This window comes from Balaenoptera physalus (assembly GCF_965194825.1).
Source record: "Balaenoptera physalus genome assembly, chromosome: 15".
NCBI lineage: Eukaryota > Metazoa > Chordata > Mammalia > Artiodactyla > Balaenopteridae > Balaenoptera > Balaenoptera physalus.
Window position 1 is genome coordinate 86,965,107 of NC_138894.1, and position 16,528 is coordinate 86,981,634.

Consider the following 16,528-nt stretch of genomic DNA (forward strand, 5'->3'; position numbering starts at 1 on the left):
TCACAGAAGCAGTCACACAGGCCCTCCCAAGTTCAAGGGACATAGTTAAGTTGACGGGGCCTGGGTGACGTGCTCCTGAGCTGGCTCCACAGCTGTTGGAAAAGGCCTCCGTTGCTCCCTGGCTGGTGGTGAGAGGCTTCAGCTCCTTGCCCCGTGGAGCTCTCCATAGCGCTTCCTGAGTGTCCTTTTAACATGGCAATTCCTGGGTTTCTCCTAGAGCAGTTGATCTGCGAGAGAGCAGGGCGGACTCCGTAATGCTTTTTGTGACCAATCTTGTAAGTCACACACTGTCGTTTACAGCATGTTCTGTTTGTTAGAAGTAAATCACTGGTCAGCCCCCACTCAAGGGGAGAAGCATTAAGCTCCATCTTTAGAAGGGAGTATCAAAGAATTTGTGGACAAAGTTTAAACTACATTTCATATACTCAAGGCTTTGTCAGGCCACCATTAGTATTTTCTTCAGACTAAACATCTGGATCATTTTCTTTAATAGATTTCTAGTCTGGCTATACTCCTGGCTGTTCTCCCGGTGAATTTTGTTTTGTTTGTAGGATTTTTCTAGACATCAGTCTTTTCAAGCCTACTTTTGCTTATGTTTTTCCTTTTAACCACCTGCTCAGATTGCCTGATATACAAATTAACTTGATCACAATGAAACTATAAAATTTAAGTCCATTTTACTTTGTGCTTAAGTTTTTTCCCCTTTTATTTGTCATTTATTAATTATAATTAGAACAGTCAAAGGGTAAAATTTTTAAATAAATAGGAAAAATATTTAAATTCCCTATTGGGAGGAAAACTTTTCCTCTACCCACTTAGATTGGAATGGCTGGTCTGGGGGTGAATACATACATACATACATATACATGTATTATTAGGGTATAGTTGATTTACAGTGTTGTGATAGTTTCGCGTGTGCAGCAAAGTGATTGAGTTATACATGTACATATATTCATTCTTTTTCAGATTCTTTTCTCATATAGGTTGTCACAGAATATTGAGTAGAGTTCCTTGTGCTATACAGTAGGTCCTTGTTGGTTATCTATCTTATATATAGTAGTCAGTGTGTTTGTGTTTATCCCAGGCTTCTGATTTATCCCTCCTGTACCATGTTTCCCCTTTGGTAACCATAAGTTTGTTTTTGATATCTGTAAGTCTGTTTCTGTTTTGTAACTGAGTTCTTTTGTTTCCTTTTTTAAAAAATTAGATTCCACATATGAGTGATATCATATGATATTTGTTTTTCTGTGTCTGACTTCACTAAGTATGATAATCTCTAGGTCCATCCATGTTGCTGCAAATGGCGTTATTTCATTCTTTATTATGGCTGAGTAATATTCCATTGTATATGTGTACCACATCTTCTTTATCCATTCCTCTTTTGATGGACATTTAGGTTGCTTCCATGTCCTGGCTATTGTAAATAGTGCTGCAGTGAACAATGGGGGTGCATGTATCCTTTCAGATTATGGTTTTCTCTGGATATATGCCCAGGAGTGGGATTGCTGGATCATATGGTAGTTCTGTTTTTAGTTTTTTAGGGAACCTCCATACTGTTCTCCATAGTGGTTGTACCGGTTTACTTTCGGTCTGAGGCTGATATTAATCATTGATCACTTAGGAGACTGAGAGAGAATTCCATGATTAATAAATAGATTGGAAGGTCTAAGTGGCCATCACCTTTTCTCCTATAATCTTATAAAAATCAGTCTAATCTCTGTTTTTTATTTTGGAATTAATTAGAAAGATAGTGTTAAGGAGCTCCTCTATCAATTGATACTGCCCAAATGAGTAAGTCATTTGCATGTGTTTACAGGTGAAGACCCAGAAGAAAGACGGGGACAGGTTCTAATCCTTCTAGTAGAGCAAGCACTTCGTTTCCATGACTACAAAGCTGCCAATGTGCATTGTCAGGAGCTGATGGCCACAGGTGAAGTAGATACTAAACACTTTGCTCATGTCCTCTTTACGTGGTGAATAATGGAAGAGGTCTGTTTTGAAATCAGTTGGCCTAATCGGTAAGCCAACCACATTGTGTTCATAAGCCTGGAGAAATGTTTTGTGAGTACTGATAAGCATGTATTCCATGCGCTTGTATATTAATATAAATACTTTAATGGGCTCAAGGGTTATATTTTATCTGAGATATGGTTGCTTTCCATTCCATATTAAAAACAGGCTCATAATTTTAATAACAATTTAAAAATATTTTAATGCCTTTTTATGTATTTGTCATATAAAAGAAAATTAAAAAAATTTGAAGTATCTATAATTTATGACTAAATTGTCAGTATTTCTATTCTTTAATTTTTTTAAGAGATAGCATAATGCTTTTCAAATTAATGTTGAGTAATTGGGAAGTAGTTTGCAACCCTAAAATTTTCCATATTGAAATTATAACTCAAGTCTCTGGAGGATAAGCAGGTTTTATTGTGGAATAATTTCTCTGTTAAAGAATACATTCCCCAGAGGGGTAGGAAGTGATGTTGTCTTATTACAGGCTCTGTGCTAAATGATCTGCTTTTTGTAGCTGTGTCTGACTGTGTGAAAACTCAAGCACATCTGTTTACCCCATTGTCTGTGCATTCCTAGTGAGTGGTTATGAATGTAGTGCTTCACTTCATGGTAACTCCTGGGGCTGTGCACTGATGATATGTATACTTTCTGTATGTATACTGTCAAAGGAAAAAAATATTCTGACACTTGTTACAAATGGTAAGGAAGACTTTATTCATGAATTTTGCAAGGCGGGGAGAGAACAGGTTCAACTCCAAATACAGAAAAGGCAGCTGGGAATTTACCACTGAGGAGCAGGTCGAGGGGGTCAACAATGGGTGAAAAGTGATAGGGATGGGACATCGAGAGTAGGGGGATTGGTACTAAACCGACTTAACAGGATTCTTGCTGATGGCAGGCCAGGGTGGTCAGATACCAAGGGTGAGAGATTCTCTCTGAACTGACTTGGCAGGATTCTTGATAAAACTGGGTTATACAGGTTCAGCAAGGACTGGGCCAAGGTATAGGCCTCCTTGAGAAGAGGGCTCAGAGAAGCCTGAATCAAGTTTTGTCAAGGAGAGAGTCTGGCAATACATCTATGAAAATGTTGAAAACTCTGGGAAAAAGCTTAACGCTTTATAACTGCAGCATTAGAAAACTGGTTTCATGAAAGAACTGTGTTCTGTAATATTAATCTAGTGATTTTGCAACATTAAGTTCAGAATAAGTATGGCATTCTGGATAATCATTGTTGTCTTAATTTATTACCGCTTACTTGGAGAGCTTTGTAATAATTTTATTCCTATAAGGATGGTACCTGGATTAATTTTGACTCTGTATATTTAGAAAAAAGGCCTACTTTCTAACTGGAATGCCTTCAAATAAGAATAAAAGTGCATTTTAAGAATTCACAGTATAAGCTTGCATAGGATAAAACTCTGCTGGTTTCAGGGGCTGACTGTAATTTTGGCACTGTCCTTGGATCTCTATAAAGTGAATGATTCTGTGTAGCTCTCTATAATCATTTCTCTTTATCTAGGCTTTGCAGTGTATAAATACAGCTTTTAAATACAGGTTGTTTTTAAATAAAGATTGTTCAGTTCTTCTAACAACCCAATGAAGGAGGAATTATTATTATTATTGTCTTTTAGTGCTGAAGGATGTGTGTATGATACTTGGAACTTTCTCAAGCTCACACAGGTGCTTGGGCCATACCCTCAAGTCTTTCTGAATTCAGATACCCAGTCTTTTACTCAACATCAAAGCTCAGTAGATTATTTGTAGCGTTGTCAGGTAATCTAAAATTTAACATAGTTTTTTAGAAGAATTTATCTGGAGCAGCACTGAACTTTCTAGCCAATAAACTCACCTAATCTTTCTTTTCTAGTTTCAGATCCGTATGTGCTTCTGCTTATATAATAATATGCATCACTAATGACTGACTTTGCTTTGGTAACATAAGAACTACACAGAAAGCCGTTTCTCATGTTAGATTGAGGATTTTTTCTTCTAGTGAAAATCAGTTTGTTTTTTCTTGCCCTTTTTCCAGGTTATTCTAAAAGTTGGGATGTTTGTAGCCAGTTAGGACAATCAGAAGGTTACCAGGACTTGGCCACTCGTCAAGAGCTCATAGCTTTTGCTTTGACACATTGCCCTCCTAGCAGCATTGAACTTCTTTTGGCTGCCAGCAGCTCTCTGAAGACAGAAGTAAGTGTTCCCAATAAAGTAAGTGCTCCTGAACTGTATGAAGTATATTTTGTTGAGTCTGTGGATTTGGGATTTGTGCTCTTTTTTTTTCAGCACGATGAAAATTTTAATTTATGGAAGAAAATAGTCTGTCACTTATATGAAAAGGGATTCGAAGATGTTAGGATATAAATTAGTGTTGTTGGCTTTATTACAGTAAAGAAGAAAGGGTACAGGTATGAGAAAAAAAGAAAGTATATTAGGAAATAAATTATTGAATATAATGGGGAAAGGTCGTGCTGTCAAGAATAAAATATATAAGAAGTGGTCCTGTACAATATACTTGAAACCATATGAATTAAAACCAGTGATGGCACCATCCCCTTAGAAGTCCTTTGGAAATGGCAGGATATGGGCTTTGGTTAGAGAGAAACTGAATTTCCTAAAATTCACAGGCTAAATCTGTGTCAGGGGGGATGGTGCTCTGGTTTGGAAATACAGTACTGTTAAATACTATTAAATACGTGAAGAGATTCTGGAAATCACATTTTCGTCTCATGGTCATTTATTACATTGTATATCAGGTTTTTCACACTTGATTCTGATCCTGAAACTGTGGTTGCATCCTTGTGAAGGTGTTCATGAAGTCCCACAGTGAGCCTGTTACCACAAAGCAGTCGTTAGGAAATAGTGTTTTTTTTTTTCCTCAAAAGAGTACTTTTTAAATTTCAAGGCTACATTGTAAAATGAGGCAAATTTTAAAACAATTGTTCTTTTTTCAGATTCTTTATCAAAGAGTGAATTTCCAAATCCATCCAGAAGGAGGAGAGAGTATCAGTGTGTCACCATTGATGAGTAAAGTGCTACAAGAGGTGAGTCAGGGTGAGAGGGAGGAGTTTGAAAGGTGGTTGTGAGAGGAATGAAACAGTCGCCTTACTGTGTGTGTGTGTGTGTGTGTGTGTGTGTGTGTGTGTGAAGACTGTTCTTTTAAACTTTTTTTTGTGTGTGAAATATAACATATAGAAAAATACACAAAACAAAGATGTCCAAGTATCATAAAGTATCATAAAGAAAACATCCATGAAACCATCACACAGATGAAGAAATAGCTCATGACAGGCCTTCCACAGGTCCCCTCACGCCCTTCTAACTCTTCTCTCTCCTTCCAGAGATCCTGACTCATCCCAATAACTAGATCCATGTGCGTTTTGTTCTTGTGTTAAAACAACTTTAAAACCTATCACACCCCTCCCAGTATGATAGTTTAATTTTCCCCGTTTTTGTACTTTATGGAAATAATTACACTCAATATTATGTTTGTGAGATCCGTCCATGCTATTATATGTGTTGTAGTTGACTCATTGTTACTGCTGCATAGAAATTTATTGCTATATGCATATATTCCAGTTTATCCTTTCTAATGTTGACTGACATTGGTTTGTTTTCAGTTTTGGTTACTAAAAATAATGCTGCATCATCATTCTGTATGTGTTTCTAGTGCACATGTGCAGACCTTTCTCTCTGGCGTGGACCTACCTAGCCCTGGAAGTCTGCTTTATTAGATAAATGTGTACGTTCAACCTCAGTCGATAATCCCAAATAATTTTCTAAAGGGGTTTTACCCGTTGCACTCTCAACAGCAGTGTCTGGGCTTGCCATTTGCTCCAATCCAGCACCTTAGCATGGGTGGTTTTCTAAATTTTACCAATTCTCTTAAGTGTTTAGTGACAGCTTTTTGTGATTTTGATTTGCATTTTCCTGATTACTAATGAGATGGACTTATCTCAGGAGAGGTCCTCTTTAGTGAAGTTCCTATTCAGTTCTCTTGTCCATTTTCTATTGAATTTTAATCCCTTTTCCCTTTCCTCATTGAAATTCTTATGAATGAAATTTGTCTGGACCCATTAAGTATGTATGAGTCTCAGGAGAGTTCATCCTGGGAGAGGAAGGAGGAAGCATGTACTCACTGAAACCTCCCTCTTGTTGGTCAGCCTTTGCTCCATGGAATTTAACTTTTTATGACTATTTGTAGCAACATAGAATTGGCACTTTTTTAGGTCAAAGACAGTAGCTATTTCTGATATTCTAACTAGATAAATTTAGAGATGATAATCCTCTTTATAGATTGGTTTCCACAGGATTCCTTTAAATGGTAAGCTTCACTTTCAAAGTGTAAAATGTCATTCATTTTTCTAGTAACTATTTTGGAAGACATCTGTTGTGATAAGTGAGCTACACCTAATCTTTTTTTTGTTTTTATGTGTTTTTTGTTTGTTTGTTTGCCTTATATTTCCATACATTGACTTAATTTTTAATTTTTTTTGAGATATAGCTGATGTATAATATTATGTAATATAAGGCAAAAAATAGTGATTGACAATTTTTAAAGGTTATACTCTATTTATAGTTATTATTAAATATTGGCTATACTCCCAGTGCTATACAATATATCTTTGTAGCTTATTTATTTTATACCTAATAGTTAGTACCTCTTAATCCATTACCTCTATATTCCCCTCCCCCTGCTCTCTCCTCACTCATAACCACTAGTTTTTTCTCTATACCTGTGAGTCTGTTTCCTTTTTGTTATATTTATTAGTTTGTTGTATTTTTTAGATTCCACATATAAGTGATATCATGCAGTATTTGTCCTTCTCTGACTTATTTCATTTAGCATAACGCCCTCCAAGTCCATCCATGTTGTTGCAAATGGCAGAATTCCATTCCTTTTTATGACCGAGTAGTATCCATTGTGTGTGTGTGTGTGTGTGTGTGTGTGTGTGTGTGTGTGTGTACACACACCACATCTTCTTTATAAATTGGCTGTATCCATCTTGCCGAACTCACCTGTACTTGTATACTGTGTAGTTACTTTTAGAACTCTGGTACAAAGCTTCAATTGTGGAATCTATTAATAGAGTTAGGGAATAGTTAGCTTTGCCTACAGTGGAATATGTACAATTACTTCATTTCCATAATTCATTCTTTTATACGAAAATTCAGTTTGCCAAACATTTATTGAATACACATGTGCATCCCCAGTTCAGTGCTAAGTGATCTCAGGATCTCAAAGAAGTTTGTAATGTGATTTTTGGCCCTTAAGGATTTTTCTCCTATTCCTCCTGTAGTGGTGACTCCAGGACAGCACTGACCAATAGAATTTTCTACAGTGAGGGAAATATTCTGTATCTCCGCCGTCCAGTGTGGTAGCCACTAGTCACATGTAGCTATTGAGTACATGGAATAAAGGTAGTGCAACTAAGGAATCAAATTTAAAATTTTTTTGATTTTATTTAAGTTAATTTTACTAGCCACACAAGGCTCCTGGGTACCAGATTGGAGATCACCGTTCTAGAAGGTGAGATATTCAGAGGAGGGTTGTGTTCTGCAGTCAACACTGCAGATAGTGGACTTTTTTTTGTTACTGTTGTTACACTCTCTTTGAACTGAAGTCATAGCATTTTCCAGGGGCCTGGAGTGGTGTAGGTGCATTTTGTCCTTTGGCGTGTTTTGACTTGTTGTATTGATTAGTTTCTGTTCGGTTTTCTCTTACTGGATATGAAAGCACATTAAATTCTATGGTGTTTTCTCCATGGGATTCAAAACAGTTCTTATATTGGGGAGTTGCCAAATTTTACCATTTTTCAAGGTCCAATGGAAGACCTGCTTTTCATGAGATCTTTATCCCCATTTTTGTACCTTTTGAACCTCTGATCCTTCCCCACTTGTTCAGCCGTATCACCCACTGTCTCTACAGCCTCCTCTCTTTTCATGCCTTCCAAACATGTGCTGTGTTCCAGTCACACTGAAGTTACCCCATTCTCGGAGTAGGCTCTCTCACAGCTTTGGTGTTATTTAGGGTTCTCTTTGCCTGTCCTGCCCTTCTTGTCTTGTGCTCTTGTCATCTTCCTGCCCTCTTGATCCCATCTAAGCTGTCGTTTTCTTTATCAAGCTTTCCTGAGTCCCCATTGTTCCCTCTTTCATATCCCCCAAGCATCTCACATCATTGTATCAGCACGTGTGTGGTACGGTTTGGTGTGCATGGTACGGTTTGGTGTGCGTGGTACTGTTTGGTATGTGTGGCAACGGGAAGTATGTCATTTACCTTTGTACTCTCTCCATGGAGTGCTTGTCACAGAGTGACTGCCTAGTAAATGTTTAATAAAGCTAATTTGGAAACTCCCACTGCAAAAAGATTAGTGTGTGGTAAAAATGAATTAGTAGATTTTAGCCTAAAAATATGGGGAATTTCCAGTTTAACTCATACGTGTGTGCTCTGGTTGCCATTGAGGTCCTGTTGTATTTCGGCCACTGTAAGGGGAGTATCATTTCTCTGTTTAGTAGAGAATTGCACCACGTTTTTGCTGAGTTCAGCTCCATAAGCTTATTCTGAATCCCCATCCTTCTTTATAGAATCCATGAAAAGCCTTTTGTGGCTTTCGGGTTTCCTATTTTCTGCTTCTCTGATGAATTAGAAAGTGTCAGCCCGGCCCCTTGGTAGCCTCTTTGGAGTAGAGCCTGCTGTGTCACCAGAAGTGGGCACTTACTGCTCCATTAAAATTCCTTCAGTAAACGTAGGAGGCTGCCAGCAGTCCTCCACAGGAGCCATTGAGCGAGGAAAAGGAATTCTTCCCAAATGATTGTCTGTTTTTGTCTTTTTTTTTTTTTAGCGCCTTAAAAGCTTTCCGGTCTTCCTTTTTCCTCTTCCAACAAGCTGTAATAGATCTAGATCTCATGAAGTGCTAATCCAAGCCCTCAGTGAACACATGATGGCTTTGATTCATGAAGCACATTTCAGAATATTATGGCTACTATTATTAGATTAAAATGCAGTGCTTAGCCATAAGATGCCGTGTGTTACACATTAACAGTAGATGTAATAACCACATTAAATTATAACTCATAAATGAGAGCTGACTGTATATGTAATCTGCTTAATGCCCAAGACTTTCATTACTCAGTTGTGAAAATAATGATTTTTACTTATGTATCCAAGCAAAGAAAAGATGTTAAGTGCTGTTCTGTTGCATTTGCATTAGTACAAGTGGAGCATACAAGTTCGAAGATATTGGCTGTTGTCCCGGTGAACAAGATATTTGTTTTTAAATAGAACCAAATGCATAATTTGTGAATAACTACCAAATCAGAGATTTCTAGTTTCTTATTAATGTTGGTTATTGTGTTTTTTTAGATGTAACAGTATTCCACCACTTAGAGTGTATTAACATTTTGTTTAGTTAGTATTAGTTATATCACGTAGCCAATAGTGTTTTCCCCAGATAAATCTAATTAGAGTTGGAAATGGATAATATACAAGGTTCCCATTAAAAAATCATTTTCACTGTGGGAATTCTTGTTATGAACGTTTTAAGTGGCTACAGATTTATACAACTGGACTAATTAATGTTTAGAATTGAGGCATGGGCTAAGCATAGAGCTATTTTGAATTTATAAATGGATTATTTAGAAATACTGAAATAAAAGCAAGCAAATGACAGTTGTATTTCAGTACCACGGACAACCCTTTCTTTCCCCCTTCACCAGTTGATGGACGTTTAAGTTGTTTGCACTCTTTAGCTATCATGAATAATGCTGCTGTGAACATTGGTATACAAGTCTTTGTATGGAAATATGTTTTGATTTCTCATGTAGGTATCTGGGAGTGGAACTGAAGGATTGTATGGTGTATATGTGTTAAATATTGGAAGAAATTGCCAAATTGTTTTCCAAAGTGGCTGCACCAGGAAGTATTAAGGTTCCAGTTTCTTCATATCCTTGCTAACACTTACTCTTGACTGGCTTTTTGCTTAAAGCAATTCTTATAGGTGTGTGTGGTATCTCATTATCATTTTGGTATGTGTTTCCAAATAACTGATGATAATGAGCATATTTTCATGTGCTTATTGGCCATTTCTATACCTTCTGTGGTGAAATGGCTATAAATATATTCCCCATTTTTTAACTGTGTTGTCATCTCCTTACTAAGTCATAAGAGTTTTTGCTGTTGTTGTTTTTAAACTCTTGGATACAAGTTGTTGGATGTGTGTTTTGAAAATATTTTTCTCTCAGTGTGTGATTTGACTTTTTACTTTAACGGTGACTTTTGACTTTCTTAACGGTGACTTTTGAAGTGCAAAAGCTTTTAATATTGCTGAAGTCCAGTTTATTAACATTTTCTTTTATTGCTTGTGCTTTTGGTGTTGTATCTAAGAAATCTGTGCCTAACTTAAGGTTGTGAAGATTTACTGCTGTGCTTTTTTCCTAAGAGTTTTATAGTTTTAGCTTTTATATTTATTGATAAATAAGTAATAATGAACCACTTTTTGTATGAAATCAAAGTATAGGCTTGAGGAATATCCACATACAGAAAGATAAATTTGAACTTTACCTCATATCATAAATAAAAATGTACTTGATAGGATCATATTTGTTTTTTCTTTTATGTGATATCTTGTTCCTTCTTAAAGGATTTTAAACCTTATATTGCACAAAGACACACATTAATATTATGAAGTTTAAAATGATTTCATCTGAAGTGGATTTTTGTTAAAATTATTGCCTTAGTAATTTTCATTTTTCCAGATGTTTTGAAATTTTGGTTTGCAAGCTTGTTTTGAGCCCTCCCATTCAGTTTAATTTTTTTTTTTTTTTTTTTTTTTGGCCATGCAGCGCGGCATGTGAGATCTTAGTTCCCTGACCAGAGATCAAACCCGTGTCCCACTGCAGTAGAATCATAGAGTCTTAACCACTGGACCGCCAGGAAAGTCCTCATTCAGTTTAATCTTTATTTCCCTAGACCCTCCTTAAGGATTCTGTAGTTTTGTGGTTTCCTCCTTTCTAATCCCTTGGTGCTTCAGTCCAGAACCACATCCTAGAGTAGCTTTTCACTTGGGACTCCCTCCCCCTGTACTAGTGAGGATGTATGTGAGAAATACAGACATGGAACCAGTGATGGTTTGGCCCAGTTCCTTTGGGCTCTGATTCTAGTTCTCTGCCCCCATCGGCCCACAGCTTCATGAAATAAATATAAATACATAACCCCAGGCAGTGAGCCAGGCTGAAGTTCTCCCTCTTACAGGGAATCCTTTTAATTCCCAGTTCTTCTCTGAGAAGGAGGACCTGGCAGCCATTGCCAGCATCTGAATTCTGAGCCCCCAAATGTTGAACTCTATAAAGTTGAGTGTCTCTTACCTCTTTTTTCTATTATTCTCAGTATTTTGGAGCATGGTGAACATATTGCAACATAATTCATGACTCCATCTTGACTGGAATGTGTAATGTTTTCTTTAATTACAAATATAGTACAGGCTTCTATTTTAACAATCTGCTTATAGGGATTGTTAGGAATTCAGATAATATAGGAGTTCAGATAATCAATATAATCCGGCATACTTTATTTCTTGAAAGTGAAAAAAAAAAAGATATGTGAAACACTTATGAAAAAATACCGACATCTGTTAATTTTTGATAAGACGTACATGTATATTTGTGGTAACTTTGGTCTTTCTGATTTTTTTAAAATATAAAAATAATCAATAATACATTGATACGTAAGTTCTCTCTCTCTCCCCATTCTAAGTATCCCACTGCTCAGAGGTAAACATTTTAAAGTTTATATATATCTTTCCAGACTTTTTCTGAGCATAGACAGATTTTCTGTATAGCTCTCCTCTGTCTCCTGGAGGACTATTATTTTATTCTTTAAACTAAAATGGATTTGTACTGCATATATTATTTTGGAGCTTGCTTTTTTTCATATAATGATGTGTGTCATGGACATCTGACCTTGTCATTGCATATAGACCATTTATGTCATGGTGTAACAGTGGTCCCTGAATATGTATGTACCATGATTTATTTATCTTTTCCTTTGCTTTTCAACTTTTGGATTGGGCCCAGTTTTCCTCTATTTTGGACTGAACTGCACTGAGCATGTTATGTACACATCTTTGCATATTCATGCTAGTATTGCCCTGGGATAAAATGGGAGAAATGGGCTCCTGAGAGAGACAGTTGCCTGTTTCTTGCGGTCTGTCCTCCATAACTTGGTGTAAGTGCTGACTAAAAAATTGGGCATGGAAAAAGAAAATAAAAATATACTCCATATACCTCTATTTTTCCTAACTACAGTTCTCTTAATCTGGATCCAAGAATGCTAGAAGATTCAAAAAGGGTTCAGTCCCTAAAGCCCCTGAAATAGTGTGTCAAATTTGTTGTGTTAGTATGTGCCTGTTTGTGACTTTGTGTGTTCATGTATGTACACATGCATGTGCATTCAGTTTTCTGGGGAAAGCAGTTACAGCTTTCATTAGAAATGTATAGTGGGCTATGACTCCCAAAGATGAGAACATCTAAACTGTAGCCTGGCCTGTTAATTAGCAGATGAACTGAAGCAGAGTCAGACTTTAGAGTGATTTACAACACGGGGTATTTTTCTACTGCTTCTTCTCATAAATAGTTCCAGAAGTAGTATCACCAGTAATAAGGGTTGCATTCTTAATATTTCGAATTCAGGATGAAATTTGCTATAAGTAAGTGTTAGGTGCAGGGAAGTACTTTGGATTATTTACAGATACGTTGGAGGAGAGAGGGTAGTGGCTGAGCTCAGTTTGAGCTCTGTTTGTGATCCTTACCTAGGTTATGGGTACCACCAGCTCAGTTCTCAGTTGGCAAACAGGTTTCTCAGAAATTAGCCCTCAAATTACCAGATACCAGGGAGAGCAGCTCCTAAATAGATTACTATAGTAATTGATCAACAAGAATTGTTTCTGTAAGCCACGCTTGATGTATGGGACTGTCCTTGTTCTTGTGAACCTGTTTGGTTATGTTGTCTATTGTAGGACTTGGAAAATATTATTAGTGCTTAGGAAGTTAACCTTTGAGCTGTGTAACACTTGACATTAATGAGATTTCATGTTAAATTTTATGCTGGGAGTTGTTGACTTGGTTTGGGGGATTAATCTATTTCTGCTGTTATACACTCTAAATTAATTAGCAGTGTGCAACCATGAATATAAAAATTGCCAGTAGTAATCATTTCAGGAGTAAATTTTGCCTAACCTCTTTTTGCTTTCCCTGTTACATGGAGTTGAAAGAAAACTGTTTTCCTCATTAATGCCTCTGGTTACACTATAATCTTGGTAGACTGCCCCCAAATTAAATGCTTCTTCTGCAGTCTAAATGAGCCTTTTATTTTACTTTCTCTTTTGTAATTCTTATAAGGGAGGAATCTCTCACAGAAAATCCTTTTATCATGTACATTTCTGTGCATTGGAATTTCATTTATCTTCTGAAACAAACTTTTCAGTTTCCATGTTTAAAACTTTCTATCTTGAGTTAGCCAATCCATATGAACAGAGTAAAGTTTAGGTTTATTTTATGAAATGGAATAATTGTTTTATAGCCTGTAGTTTTTGATATTTTTCAGTTGATTTGATTTTCCTCTGAACGAAGTTGTATCCTGCTTAAGTGCCATATTTCTTACCATGTTTATATTTTTAGTTCTATACTTGGATTAGTTGATAACATTCAAATCATTCAGTATGCCCTCTCAATTAAGAAGATTCTAAAGATGGACCAGAATTGAAAATGTGACATGAAATCTTATTTGAATAACATTTAGCTACTGTAGGCATAACATATTAGGGTTTAGAAAACGTTTCTTCAAACATTTAAATAGCACAGTAAAATCAGACTTCTTATTCATATCTACAGATACAAACAATAGATTAGGAATTTTCACATACCCTGAGCATTTAGTAATGAATAAACATGGTCTCTGCCCTTGAAAAACTACTGTCTAGGTGAGAAGACAGACAGAAAAATCATGATGTCAGTATATTATGATACATGCATTAAAAGTATGCATATAATGCTATGAGTGCAAAGTACACTGTCTTAACAGGATTTTACTGACAGCAAAAATGCCACATTTCAAGGAAAATACAGAGGAACTTCTTTGCAGCCTTGGAGTAGGAAAAGACTTCTTGCAAAAAATACTAATCATAAAGTTAAAAAACTGATAAATTGGACTAATTTAGAAGTTTAAAAACTTCTTTTAATCAAGACACTGTTAAGGCAATGAAAAAATAATCTGCAGAATAATAGAAGATATTCATAATTCATATATCTAATAAGGGCTATGTATCCAGAATATATAAAAAAACTCCTGCAAATGCATAAGAAAGACAGACAACCAACAGAAGAATGGGCAGAAGACTTGAACAGGCACTTCACAAAGGAGGACATTCAAATGACCAATAAATACAGGAAAAAGTATCCAACTTCATTAGTCATGGAGAGATGCAAATTAAAACCATAAAGAAGTCCCATCATATACTCACTAGAACTGCTAAAATGAAAAAGACAAGAGATACCATGTGTTGGCATGGATATGGTGCAACCAGAACTCTTATAATTGCTGGTTAGAGTATGAATTGGCATAATCATTTTAGAAAGTGTTTGGCACTATTTACTAAGTTTGGGCATTTGCACACTCTATAGCAGTTCCACTACTAGGTATATACCCAGAAATGCAAATGTTCACCAAAAGATAATTACTAGCATGTTCAGGGCAGCACTATTGCTGTTAGGTCCAAATTAGAGAGTACCCAACTGCTCATCAATAGAAGGAAGGATAAATAAGTTCTGATTTATTCACACAAAGCAGTAGTATTACATTAGCAATGTAATAGTGTTACACTAACAATGAGTTGGACAGTCTTCAACTACTCACAAGAGTATGAATGTATTTATGTTGCATGAAAGAAATCAGACACAAAGAGTACATGATTCCATTCATATAAAGTATAAAAATAGGCAGATTTAATTTATGCTGCTTGAAGTCAGGAAAGTGTTTATCTTGGCAGTGATGGTGGCTGGAAGAGAGCACAAGAGGGGGTGTATCTGGGTAACTGCTGGTGTGCTGTTTCTCAGCCTCGGTGCTGGTTACATGGGTGTGTTAAAACTTATCAAGCTGTACTCTTAAATGTATGCATTTTAAAATATATCTTATACTTCAATGAAAAGATTTTTAAAGAAAGATCCCTATGCCTGGATTAAGGACAGGAAGGGAGAAGACATGCTGGCAGTATTGTCTGTGCATCATGGGATTGTGAATAAATATTATGTCTTTTTTCCCTATTCTTTTAAATTTTTCAAACCAACTTTATCAGATTGTGGTAGTTTTATAATGCAGAAGAATAAATTAACTTAAATAAATACGCTTGCTTGTGTGTAACATATTGCCAGTGGGTGAAACCCCTGCAGAGAGCAAGTGGACCACATGTCTGGAGAGCCAGACCTGGTTGAGAAGAGAGGAGACACCGCCGGCCAGTTGTCTATGGGCGGCATATTCAACTTGATTCGTCTGCAGTTTACTTTCGTCTCAAATGGTATTCCAGTACCCACTCAGCAGTGCTATTGTAAGTTTAGGAATGACCATTGAAGCACCTTGCTCAGTACCTGGCACATAGTTAGCATTTGATAAACGGTAGCCATTATGATTCTTATATATTATAAACAAGAGTCTTAGACGGTACTCTCGGTAAATAATGTGTCTAGATCTCCCTTATTACTTTTTGTGAACCTGGTCCTATGTTCCTCGACAACTTGCATTGCTCATTTTTACCTTTATTGCATCTAACCCTGTTTAACAGATCGTTTTTTTCCCCCATGTTTTTTTTTTTTTTTTTTCTCCCAGCCTTTCACTAAGACCCAGCTTGATGACCATCTACTTTCTTTTTCAGATGTTTGGATTCAGAATCCTTGAATTTCTCTGCTTATCTGACTTACCTCAGGCTCTTTTCACATTTAGAAGAAATAGAAATAAAAACATTTAAACTTAATATATGCATTCAGATGCAAATATACCTTATGGAAACTTCATCTATTCCCAGCATCACTGCCTTAATTCTTGGACTAACGCATCAGTGTCCTAAGTGGATTCCTGTTCCTGGAATAATATTTCTAAAACACAAATCTAATTACGTTATTCCCTTTGTTTAAAGCCTTTCAGTGGTGTCCCATCTGTCCAGGTGATGATGGAGGTACTTCAGTGTGGTCAGTAGGTCTCTTGCTGGTCTTGCCTCCGCCTGCCTTTCATCCTCATATGCCCTGCCCTTCGTCTTTGTGTGCCCTTTTCTACACCTTCATTGAATCAACTTAAATTTCCTTCAGTTTGCCCTGCTGTTTCATGCCTTTTATTTACATAAGTCTACCTGAAATCATCACCATTTCTTCTTTGGAAGCCTTAAGTTCTTTCCTGCTGAAATATTGCTTTCTGTGTGAAGCTCTCTATGCTTGTGCCTCTAGGCAGAGGACGTGTGACCTCTCTTTATGCTCCCGT

General features: G+C 36.6%; 1 protein-coding gene across 2 annotated transcripts in view; it reads left to right on the top strand.

The window, feature by feature from the left end:
• NBAS (NBAS subunit of NRZ tethering complex) overlaps nt 1-16,528 on the top strand; it is a 333,954-nt gene that overhangs the window by 172,544 nt on the left and 144,882 nt on the right. For both annotated transcript variants that reach the window (XM_082426421.1, XM_082426422.1), the window contains 3 exons: nt 1,817-1,930; nt 4,046-4,203; nt 4,965-5,054. In XM_082426421.1, the coding sequence (XP_082282547.1) occupies nt 1,817-1,930; nt 4,046-4,203; nt 4,965-5,054 (362 nt within the window). The remainder of the gene's footprint in view (nt 1-1,816; nt 1,931-4,045; nt 4,204-4,964; nt 5,055-16,528) is intronic.